Here is a 12,057-nt window from a genome sequence, read left to right as displayed (position 1 = left end):
GACCTGAAGCAAACTGAGTTTCGGGACCAGATTACTCTGCGAGGCCATGAGCCGTAATGCCCAGAAAATCTATCGAAGTGGTGTGGCTTTGTAGCTTACCAAAGTCGTACTAAAACATTTTTTTACAGATCTTTGAGCGCCGTGCACCACATAGAATCCGTTCAAGGTCAGTAAACTCAACCAGAATTCATATATAAGGCACACTGGATTATAAGGTGCAATGTCGATTTTTGAGAAAATTAAAGGCTTTTACGAGCACCTTATAGTCCGACAAATACGGTAATAACGACAGCCCGCTTGTATGTTCTACAAAAAATGTGCTTTGGTGGGTATCTGACGGACAAGCACCAAACCAGTTCCACATCACTGAAGTTGCAACATTTTTACAAAACAATTCTGGTTCGTCCATTTCACTCAACGATCCGCTTTTCCCCTTCTCATTCTCCATTGGTGCCATGCTTTTTCGGCCACTGAACATGTAACCAGTTCAAGTGTTACGCCTGTTGTTCTTGAGTTGTGTTCTGGCGTGAAAGTAAGAGGCAGGCGACAGTACTGGGTCTTTGGCTGGCTGGGCTATTGCAGAGCCCTTGTGGCATCCGGTTGTATTCGTACAGGCCAACAGGCGTTGTGAAAGCGGTGTACTTCTTATCCTCCTCACACATTGGAATGTTGTAAAACCCAGAGGTTAAGTCCATCGTGCTGAAGAAGGCATTGCCCCCAAGCGCGGCAAGGCAATCCGCTTGGTGAGGGAGTGGGTGCGCATCCTTAAGAGTTCGCGCATTCAACCACCTGAAGTCCGTACAAATCCGCAATCCACCATCCTTTTTCCAGACCATGACGAGGGGGGATGCATACTCGCTGATGGATTTGCGAATAATCCCTTTCTCCTCCATGTCAGTGAGTACCTGCCTTAGTTGTTGGTAATGAGCAGGGGGTACTCTTCTGTAAGGCATGCGGAATGGGCGTTCATCAGTCAGGTGGATCCGATGTACAAAGCGTTTAGCTTCGCCACAGTCAAGCGGGTGTCTAGAGAAGATGTCCTCATACTGCTCAATTAGCTCAACGAGCTCTCTCTTTGATTGTAAGCTGGCATGGCATGAGTCAATGTCAAGATCACCCAAACCTAGGGAGCACAACCTGTCATTCAAGTCGGCCTCAGTAGCAGCTGGCCCACTGACTGGTACCTGGGCCATACTCGCCATCTTGCAGGAGTCCTGCTGGAAATCAAGGTCCTCCACCGCAAGGCAAGATGAAACGACAGCAACCCTCGAGTTGCGTTTCAAGGTTAGTGGTTTTGAGGAGAGATTGGTCATCTTCAATGGCACCCACCGATCACCCCACATGGATGTGATCACCCGGCCAACAAGAACGTCTCTCGGCCCAGACCCAGAGGTGCAAGGTTCCACGATGATCGTGCTGCCTGGAGAGACTGGCACATTGCTGGGTAGCCTGCCCCATACCAGATGCTCACACCGTGGGAGTAGTGTCACAGCACGAGGCAGTTTCACAGTGCCAATTTTGTCAGGAACCTCCTCACCCCTCCATCTGGTGGTGCACGACATCATGTCCAAGAAGTGCTCATAGTCAAGAAGCGAGTGCTTGCTTCCCACAGACACAAGCTTCCAATAGTCATCAGAATGTTTCATAACTCGCATCAGGTACTTGAGAACATTGGAGCCAATGATGAGCTCATCACGCTGGCCCGACACTACCAAAACTGGTACAATGCATTTCACACCGTGGACAGTAAGTGTCAAGTCATAAACGCACTTTGGGTGGGTCTGCTTCCCACCACAGCCAACCAGCACAATACGTTCGGCCGACTGCGGTCCACTCACAAGAGCCCCAGCCTCTCTAAGTGACTTCTCGGCCTCTTCACTCATAGTGCAAGCCATAGACCCGGAATCCATCATGCCCCTCAAGTTAACCTTGTCATTCACTGCAACTTGGGTGTAGAACAATTCACTAAATGTAGGCACTACTGCTGGTCCCTGAACCACGACACGGTACCCCTCTGGCATTGTTGAACAGGTGTTGACATAAAGAATTTCGAGATCCGATTCATCATGATTGAGGGTATTAGGTTCATCCCCCACACTGCCCCTCTCCAAATGTGGGTGATTCAGTTTTCCGAAGGCCAACCCTGCCTCGCGACAGCCCCGGCCTCCCGTCCCTCACGACGACTGTGACAGTCCTTTTTCCAATGACCAGGAGCAAAGCATGCAAGACAGAGATTCTCTCTCCTGCAGTGCATGTGAGTGGAATGACCAGTGTTGCCACAGACCTGACAACTCTTCTTAAGAAAGGGCCCGCGGGTAAAACGCTGCGAAGGTGCAGATGCAGGGGCTGTAGTCTGCACATTCTGACATGCAATCACGCGATCCAAGAGGCTGATCAGAGCGCGCATGCCAGTCACATCAAAAGCTTGGGTGTTAGTCGAACCAAGCTCGCAACCAACTGACTGCTGACTAGATTGAGTGGTCACAGTGTATGTTGGTGACTGTTGGAACTGAGGAGTAGGCGTAGGCACCGGACAAGAAGACACTGATGTCCCAGAAGGACAGGTTGTCGAAACATCAGCTAGAACAGGAGTGAAGCAAGCTGCTGTGGGCGAAAGCTGACAAGCGAGGTTTGAGGCTGCTGCTGTAGGCTGAGACTGCAAGGCGACGCTGGCCTGACCAGGCTGTGACGCCATCGCTTCTTGAGGCACAACAGAGCAGTTGTGGCTAACCTCTCTCCTCTGTGAGGTGTGGAAACTGCCCTGACTGCGTGCCCTGAGTTCACGCTGGAAGCTATCAATGCGTTCTTGAACCTCAGTGGTTGTCCACTCCTCAGCTGCTTTGATGCTGAGCCTGTTCAAGAGGATGGGGTCAGGGCAATACTTGATGAACATCATCGAGACCTCACGCCCTGGATCCTCAACATTACGCCCCTGCCTACGCAAGCACTCGTCAGCAGCGTCAATAGCATTGTTTAGCCTTATCCAATATTCCATCACTCCCTCATGTTGTAATGGTTTGGTGTTATAGAAGTCAGCCATAGGCATAGAAGAGTAAGTCAATACACTAAAGTGCTGTTTCAGAATGTCAAATATCAATTCAGGAACCTGGACATGGTCAAGTGAGGGGTTGTGACGTAGGGTGACCCTCACTACATCCTTAGCCTTCCCCATCAACCTAGCCAATATGTCACGTGATCGCTGGTCTGTTGGTGTGTTGCGTTTTACAAAGTACATTTCCATCATTTCGACCCATTCATGAATGGAAAATTTATCACTGCCATCACCCCTGAAAACTGGTGGCTCCTTGACGTCTGATTGCAAGACAAGTTTCACCCCAGACAAATTTAGCTCAGGGGGTCCCTGCTCAGCCTTAGAGCTTTCAGTAGGCATACTGGTCCCCTTATCACCTTGCAGCTGGGCTACGATGGACTGACCAATCTGATTGGCCAAATCTGAGATGAGTGTACTCAACTCAGCACTGCCAGCTGTCTGCGGGGTCTGAATGTCACAGGGGGGAACCTGGAGACGAGTGGAACAAAACTTGGGAGCAAATGACACACCAACTTTAGGTGTCTGAACCCCATCCCCAAGAAACCACCCTCGCCCCAAACCAACATTAGAGGAAACCTCCCCATCAGGAACACCAGTTGCCTCTGAACCAGATGCTGGCTCCATAATGATGAATAAAGCACAATCGCAAGAAACAAAATTCCAAATAGTGCAACTGTACAAAAGCAAACACAGTATTCTTAACTAACACTTAATGTTATTCAGGATGAGAATTGAGCAGATTAAATGTCCAAGCTCATTCAAAAAGTCCCGCACAAGTTAGGAAAAGCAACCAACTTGGAACGAGGGCAATTGCGAAGAGCTCCCCACGGTGATCGAGATGACGTCGATGCTTGATGAATCCAAAGGGTCACGGCACCAGAACCTTGAGCCTCTCCCAGTGCTTCAATAAGGCCAGTGCCCTGGAATCCATATCATGTCTCTCACGCCTGGAAGGGCGCCTCCTGCAGGCTACGAGTGGCAGGACAGCGGAGATGATAGGATCTTGAAGTTGGTGGTCCTCCAGCTCATGTATGGTAAGTGAAGGCAGTACCTCATTGCCAACTGGTTGCAACTGCTGAACAAGGTGGAGAAGGGACGCAGCTCTATTCTCCACAGCGGTTTCCCAGTAATCATGGTGAACCAAGGTAGCTGTGACTTCCGACGAACTGTAGGAATCTTCTGAGGTCAGAGCTGGAACAGGTTGTTGGGCAACCTGAAGATTTTGGACACCAAACCTGAAAGCGTCCTGCACCTCATGAGCCGCCGCACCTTCTCCATTCCGCACCAAGTGCTCATAGGGCTCCTGAAGCAAGCGCCCACCAATAGAATAGGTGAAGGGGTCACGACTGAGTGCATCTGCTACAACATTCTTTCGACCCGGGATGTACCTCAAATCAAAGTTGTAGGATGACAGCTTGGCCACCCACCTTTGTTCATAAGCGTCCAGCTTGGGCTTGGTCAATATATGAACGAGCGGGTTGTTGTCAGTTCACACTGTGAACTTGTGCCCCTTCAACCAATGGCTGAACTTTTCAGAGATGCTCCACTTCAGGGCCATGAACTCAAGGCGATGGGCTGGGTATCTCTGCTGTGACCTGCTTAACGCTTTGCTCGCGAAAGCAATAGGGTGTGCCTTCTCCATTAGAGCCTCCTTTGGCATCTTGGAAATCACTTCCACCTTAGCTGGGTCCACAGCAACTCCGGTCTGGTCGATGACATGACCAAGAAACCTGACTGACTTCCGCAGCAGATGACACTTTTTTGGACTCAGCTTGAGATTGTTGTCTCTCAACCTTTGAAAAACAGCTCGGAGCCGGCAGAGGGCTTCCTCTTCAGTGGGAGCAAAGACCAGGAGGTCATCCAAGTTGCAGAGCAGACTGGTGAAGTTGAGGTCACCAAAGATGTTCAGCATCATGCGCATAAATGAGGTCTTGTTCGCGAGTGATGGGAGAAGGGAGCCGGAGATCGACAGACGGATTGGGGCTGCAGCTGCAGTAATGCGGACGTTGCACCGGTCCATCGTGGTGAAGAGGGAGCTGAGTGTAAAAGCGAAGCTCTCAATTTACCGGTCGATCTACGTCCCTACCCTCACCTATGGCCACGAGCTGTGGGTAGTGACCGAAAGAACGAGATCGCGGATACAAGCGGCAGAAATGAGCTTCCTCCGAAGGGTGGCTGGCCTCTCCCTTAGAGATAGGGTGAGAAGTTCGGCCATCCGGGAGGGGCTCAGAGTAGAGCAGCTGCTGCTCCACATCGAAAGGAGCCAGCTGAGGCCAGGCATGTCCCACCGGGAGGAGGCCCCGGGGAGGAGGCCCCGGGGCAGAACACCAGGACACGCTGGAGAGAGTTGTTCCTACACAGGCTGTGAGGTGGTCAGGGGCGGTCCTGCTGGCAAATAAAGGCGAGCGGGGGCAAGAAGAACTTGCAGTCGTCGAATGGAGCCTCAGTTTACATGTTGTGGGGAGAGCATCCCAGGACACTTACGGGACAGATTGACAAGATCTCCAGCGTGGGAGAGCTCATGTTGTTGACGGTCGTAGTACAACGCTGTCAATGTCTGTTCCTAAGCCAACGGGGGATGTGTCCTTCTGTCCAGAGCGAGGTGCGAGGCGCCAGGAAATACAGCTCGTGAAAGAGGATATTTTTCTCTCTTCGGCATGGAGGCTGGGAAACGGGCTTGTGGTGTTGCGGCGCAGATATTGAAGCTGGACGGCAGTGGGCAGTGGTCAGGGAGAAGCGGAGGGTCTATCTGGGCCCTGCTGCTAGCTTAGGATTTGCTCGTCTGCCGGCCTCGGATCGAGCCAATGGAGTGGATGTGGATTCCGTGGCAGAGAACCAGCATGCTCCGGCCTGCGCGATAAAGCGGATGAAGATGGATGGATGGAAGGATACAGAAATAGAGTTTTGGTTAACGGGACTGACAAACAGTTTCAAGCTGATTTGGTTGACATGCGTGAATATTCTGCGGATAATGATAATGTTAGGTACTTATTGACATGCATAGATGTGTTTTCTAAGTATGCATGGGTTAGGTGCCTTGAAACCAAGACAGGACAGGCTGTTGCTGAGGCTTTTGGTGATATTCTGAGAGAGGGCCGTGTGCCTGAAAAACTCCAAACAGATTTAGGGAAGGAATTTTATAATAAACATTTAAAAAACTAATGGAGCAGCATAACATCACACATTTTTCAACCTTTAGTGAAATGAAATCATGTGTGGTAGAGCGTTTTAACCGCACCTTAAAGGGGAAAATGTGGAAATACTTAACATCAGTTAACTCGCCAAGATATGTTAATGTGATCCAAGATCTTGTACAGTCCTATAACCTGTCTTATCACAGCTCTATCAAAATGACCCCCACCGAGGTGTGCAAAGATAATGAGAAAGCAGTCTTTAACACCCTGTACAAAATGAAACCCCAAAAACCGGTGACTTTTAAATTTAATGTGGGCGATACAGAGAGAATATCTAAACTACGAGGCATATTCTGAAAGGGTTACCATCAGACCTACACAGACGAGTACTTTACCATAAAGGAGCGTTTAGGAAGAGACCCTCCCGTATACAAACTAGAGGATCTCACAGGAGCTGCAGTGAAAGGTGTATTTTACGAACCTGAGATACAGCAGGTGACTATTGACAAAAACAAAAGGTTTAAAATAGAGAAAATACTTGGCAGAAAAAAAGAGGACCGAAAAAAGTTAGCGCTGGTCAAATGGCTCGGTTGGCCTTCTCATTTGAATTCATGGATCCCTGAAAAAGACATCGTTGAAGTGTGATTAACAGAGACGCCGCAGCTCCTTACACTCATAAGGCGCATCTGAGTCTTGAGTATGCCTGGTCCGGGAGGGGTGATGGTAGTCAGCAACCAGGTGGGACCCTTCTTGTATTTCATGACCATAAGGCGCACTGTGCTAAAGGGCAAGTGGCCATGGGCTATTTTACTGTGCTCATAGAATAGTGTAGTTGATTTTGTAACGGGTGAGTGTGTGAAAACAGTACCACAATATTATGTAGTGTGCGCAACATGTTTGATCTTGTGAAAGTTTATCCACCCAAGAACAATTTCTTTTTGGGTTAAGTAATAGTATTTGCGTATTTTAATAATATAGACAGACGGCGGATGCACACTCACCTGCAGTTTGTTGATCTGTACTCCGTTGTGTGTTCATGTGGTGTCGCTGGCGTGTGACGTAAGTGCGCTACGATTATTGTATTAAGTACCGATTCCCGTGCTCATCCTCATATCACAACCAACGCGACAGCGACAAGGTGTGACGTATTTCTACATGAACATAAAGGCAAGGAGCAAAATACAAATGTTGGTACTACCTAATTAAAGTGGTCATCACTGTGTTTTATCATCAATCAAACCATCGAATTCACGCTCTCATAGCCTCTGTGTCATGAGATTGGATCAGCAGGCCCTGGAAGCTAGCACTCTCCATGCCAAATTCATGTCCTGATTGGTTCATTTACATGTATGACTTCACTCTGTTAGTGGAGGTCACTTATCATTGTCCGTGCCGTGCGGTTTGGAGCGGGATCGGCACCCGAATATGCACTGCCTATTTAGGCTTGTTGAAAACACTAAGTACTCGAACAAATCAGGTGTTTTACATGAGGCCGAGAGAGGTCATAGCTACCAAAAGACTTGCACGTACCTAACTAATACCATTGGCTAGAACATTCTGTAGGCGCGTCATAAGGTCGCGGGGTAGAGGCGGGTCAGCCCCGGTCGGCCTCTAGCCTCACCTCTTTTTTGGTTAAAAAGCACTGATTCCGTGTTTACATTCGTGTTCTTCATTTGTCAGAGGAGTTGGCATCGCGTGACACACAGATACAACACATATTTGTGTTGCAGTATGGAATGTTCTTGATGTTTGGAGATCGCCGTAGTCACTGGATTTTGTGTGTCTTGTCCCGCCATAGATTTGTTTTGAGATGGTTTTGCTTGTCCAAGTGACGCTATAGGTAGACGGTATTAATTTTGTGCTTTTTGTTTTTGAGAGCTTAAGTTATGTTTTAAAACAATTTGTTGTATTTGGTTTATATCTTAGTTAATGAAGCTGCAAGACAGCGTCCTTTCAGCATTGGCTTCGTAGGAGAGGTGTACTGTCAGTCACGTGACACACACAGATCAACACGATATTTCTGTGTTGCAGGTATGGAGATGTTCTTATGTTTTGGAGATGCAGTCTTTCATTCATTGTTTTTATAACAGTTATTTTGATGTTTTTTAGTAATTCTGTGATATTATTGTTTATTTTGTGCTTTTTGTTTTTGAGAGCTTAAGTTAGCCTTAGTAACCTGCTTTTTTCAAAAGATCAATTCTGTTGTTGTCTTTGTGAATTGATGCGTCCCTGTCAACATAACTTAATTCCGTCGCAGACACAGCACCTGGTCAACAACGGCTCGCGAGGACGTAGTCGTCTATCTTCGTGTCAGGACGCCCTGGGATCGCAGCTCCATCGGATTTCTTGCCAGCTTCCCTACACTTGCGAACCTACCTGATATATCTATTTAATCCTTAAAGTTTCTCCAGATTTCAGTAGTCACACAACCCACCGCTTACTGGTTCGCCCTTACTTTTCACGCGACTTTCACAATGCATTCTACCACGCGGCTAGCTGATAACGGGCCTTATGCAGGTCGTTTAAAAACCTGTGCTTATCCGACCGTGAAGTCGTGTCTTTTTTGCGCATCCATGGTTTTTGTGTAATAGGAGGGTTGTTATAAACACAACGCTGATGTTTCACACACTTGCCGTGACATAAGCTGCTACTATACTGGGGTGTTCTTATTATACAGTGGGTGGAATGGTTGGCAAACTTTTAGGAGGAGCCCAAAACACGCATCCGCCGTACTTATCACACACTTGTAAGGGTTGATTTTTTTATATGTTAATTGGGTTGTGGGTCTTCCTTTTTACTTAAGAATCCTCTCAATTTCTATGTCTTATACCAACACGAATTAAGGGGGGAGGCACTCGTGACCTCATAGGGCGCGCCGTATGGTAGTTATGTGCGTTGTTCTGTGAAATGAAATACATTATGGAATAAAAGACATCATTGAAGTGTGATTAACAGAGACGCCGCAGCTCTGCATACTTTCATTCTGCACTAGACAAAGACTGAGGAAGGAAGGAAGGAATGGATAAAACGAACAACAACAACGCAGGCTTTTATGTGAGCCTCTTCTCGAATGCTTCAGCACATGTTTATCCAGGCAATAAGAAATCTAATTTTAGAACAAAGCTAGCAAAACCTATTGTTTTAAATGAACCGTATGAGGTCGGTGTTATAGAATTTCAATACCCAAGACTATGGTTGTCTTTTCCACAATCAGATTCGCGAGTGGAAATTTATGATCCAGTCAAAGATGGAGCATTGTCCATAACCGTGATTGAGCTGTCTGTGGGGCATTATGCATCTGTGGCGCAGATAATAAAACATTAAAACATAACACCGACATTAAAACACAATACAGTGAAGTTAGTAACTATGTTAGTGTTATGGGCCCTAGGGGCACAGTTCTCACATTTAGAGGGAGACTGGCAGGAATCTTAGGATTCAAATCAGAAGACCCGTTTGTACTTCATTATAAAAACACATACGCACCACATCCTGCAGACGTATACGGCGGAAAATAGAACATTTTTATTTATGCAGATATCGTTGATTACCAGCTTGTGGGTGACGCCCATGCGCGGCTATTAAGAGCAATAAATATAACAGACGATGACCGTCGGGTAGCCATTCTTCAATTTGACAGCCCACACTACACACCGGTCTCGAAATCCTTAATCGATGACATAGAAATTGATTTGAAAGACGACCAAAATCAACACATACCCTTTTTATACGGGAAGGTGTTTGTCAAGCTCCACTTCCGACCCATAAGCATCAGGCATAGTGTCTGATGTGATATCCAACATAACCAAGCCAATGTAACCCGTTCAGTGTTACGCCTGCTGTTCTGCGTTGTGTTCTGGGTTGAAAGTCAAGAGGCAGGAGACAGTCTGGAATCTTTGGCTCTTTACTGACATCTGCAACACAGAAATAGTGTTCGATCTCGTGTGTGTCACGCTGACTGCCAGTACACCTCTCCTCCGGCCATGCTGAAAGGAGCTGTCTTTGCAGCTTCATTAATGTACATTTACAACAAATACAACAAATTGTTTTAAAACATTAACTTAAGCTCTCAAAAACAAAAAGCACAAAATAAATAATATGTCACTGAAAAAACATCAAAACAACTTATAAGAACAATAAATGAAAGACTGCATCTCCAAAACATAAGAAACATCTCCATACCTGCAACACAGAAATAGTGTTCGATCGTGTGTGTCACGCTGACTGCACAGTACACCTCTCCTCCGGCCATGCTGAAAGGAGCTGTGTCTGCAGCTTCATTAATGTACATTAATGTAACGAATCAAATACAACAAATTGTTTTATAACATTAACTTAAGCTCTCAAAAACAAAAAGCACAAAATAAATAATATGTCACTGAAAAAACATCAAAACAACTTATAAGAACAATAAATGAAAGACTGCATCTCCAAAACATAAGAACATCTCCATACCTGCAACACAGAAATATGTGTTCGATCTGTGTGTGTCACGCGACTGCCAGTACACCTCTCCTGACGAAGGAAAAAAAGAGTGCATGCTGTTAAAAAAAAAGAGAGACTGCCGCGAGTACGCTCTCAAGCCGCTAGCGATCAGGCTAACTTAGCATGCTAGCATTTTAGCTGCGTTCTCGGCTATAACTCATTATAAGTGTATATTAGTGAACTCCGTCCTCCACAAAACTTATCCCGAATGAGTCTCTTAATGACAAACAAAAACGCGGCGGTTCGGCTGTATTCACACTGCAGCTTGGGATCCGAACAAACTTTAATTAGCTGAGAGCAACGTGGCAGTGACTTACCTCCGGCCATGCTGAAAGGAGCTGTGACCGGGGCACACATGCACGCGCCTACGTCACCACGCAGCGCACACACGCACATGAACACACACAGACTCAGATCACACAGGTAGGAGAGTGAGATGCAAAAATGACATATTTAATCCAAAAAAAGAAAGTGTTTTGGGTGAAATTCACAAGTATTTAACACATATGTTACATTCACCCCCCCTGAATTTCACCAAAATCACTACACATCTGAATGGTACTGCAGTACCAAGAGGCACAACGATGCTGAACTACCATCACCTCCGGAACAGGCAACCCAAGGATCTTATCCCATAGTTCAGTTAAAAACTATCCATAAATGGATTAAAAGAAGTTGGATAGGTTGATCGGGCCTCCAACCCTTTCAGAACACAAAGGTGCAGCCTACACCTCATCAAACGTGGTCCCATAAAGACGCCCAGGGTGGGTGTCATGATGCCTCAAGCAAGTACAACACATTCATAATACGCAATGGGATGACCAAAAAAACAGTCTATGTCAGAGGCCGAGCCTCCCGTGGCGGTAACAGGCCCCATGTAATAGGCTTCTGGACCATGTTTTCTATCAGCCTGTTGACTGACTTTACCACCCGACCCGCTCTGGTAACCACTCTGCTTCGAACATTGGCATGGTCAGAGTCATGTCTTGGCAAGTTGGATGGCTGCCCAGTATACGGCTGACCAGAGGTCTGATTGATGTCTGAACCAGAAACAGGAACAGTCTGCGGAACAACAGCGTCCCCATGACAGGCACCTGGAACAGAATCTGTGCCAGACTGTGTCAAATCAGAGGTAGCGGAACAGTCAACCGGAGTAGGAAGAGCAAAGTGCTGGGCCTGACCAGAAGGGCTTGCTGAAATGTCCGTTGTGCAAGTCTGAGAGTCAGGTGGGGCATTGTCCACATCCGCACCATCACATGAACCATGCTGACGATCCGTGGACTGTGAGGCATGCTCTCCTGCCACAGAATCCACATCCACTCCATGGCTCAAATCCGAAAGGACCCACAAGGAAGTCCTTGCTGCGGTAGACTCTGTCTCTAGACT

At 47.1% G+C, this 12,057-nt stretch overlaps 1 protein-coding gene across 1 annotated transcript; it reads right to left on the bottom strand.

The window, feature by feature from the left end:
• Nucleotides 1-494: 494 nt before the first annotated feature.
• Nucleotides 495-2,021, bottom strand: LOC121812853. Its single transcript, XM_042215987.1, has one exon. It carries the CDS (start codon nucleotides 2,019-2,021, stop codon nucleotides 495-497), a length of 1,527 nt encoding a protein of 508 aa, XP_042071921.1.
• Between the last annotated feature and the right edge of the window lie 10,036 nt (nucleotides 2,022-12,057).

Source organism: Haplochromis burtoni, unplaced genomic scaffold, assembly GCF_018398535.1.
Source record: "Haplochromis burtoni strain Fernald_Lab_line unplaced genomic scaffold, NCSU_Asbu1 Contig_888, whole genome shotgun sequence".
Lineage (NCBI taxonomy): Eukaryota > Metazoa > Chordata > Actinopteri > Cichliformes > Cichlidae > Haplochromis > Haplochromis burtoni.
Note: the sequence above shows the minus strand (reverse complement) of the source record. Positions and strands in the feature narration are given on the sequence as shown.

Excerpts from the sequence above, each read along its gene's own strand:
- LOC121812853 (XM_042215987.1), bottom strand. The coding sequence starts at position 2,021 with ATGCCAGAGGGGTACCGTGTCGTGGTTCAGGGACCAGCAGTAGTGCCT.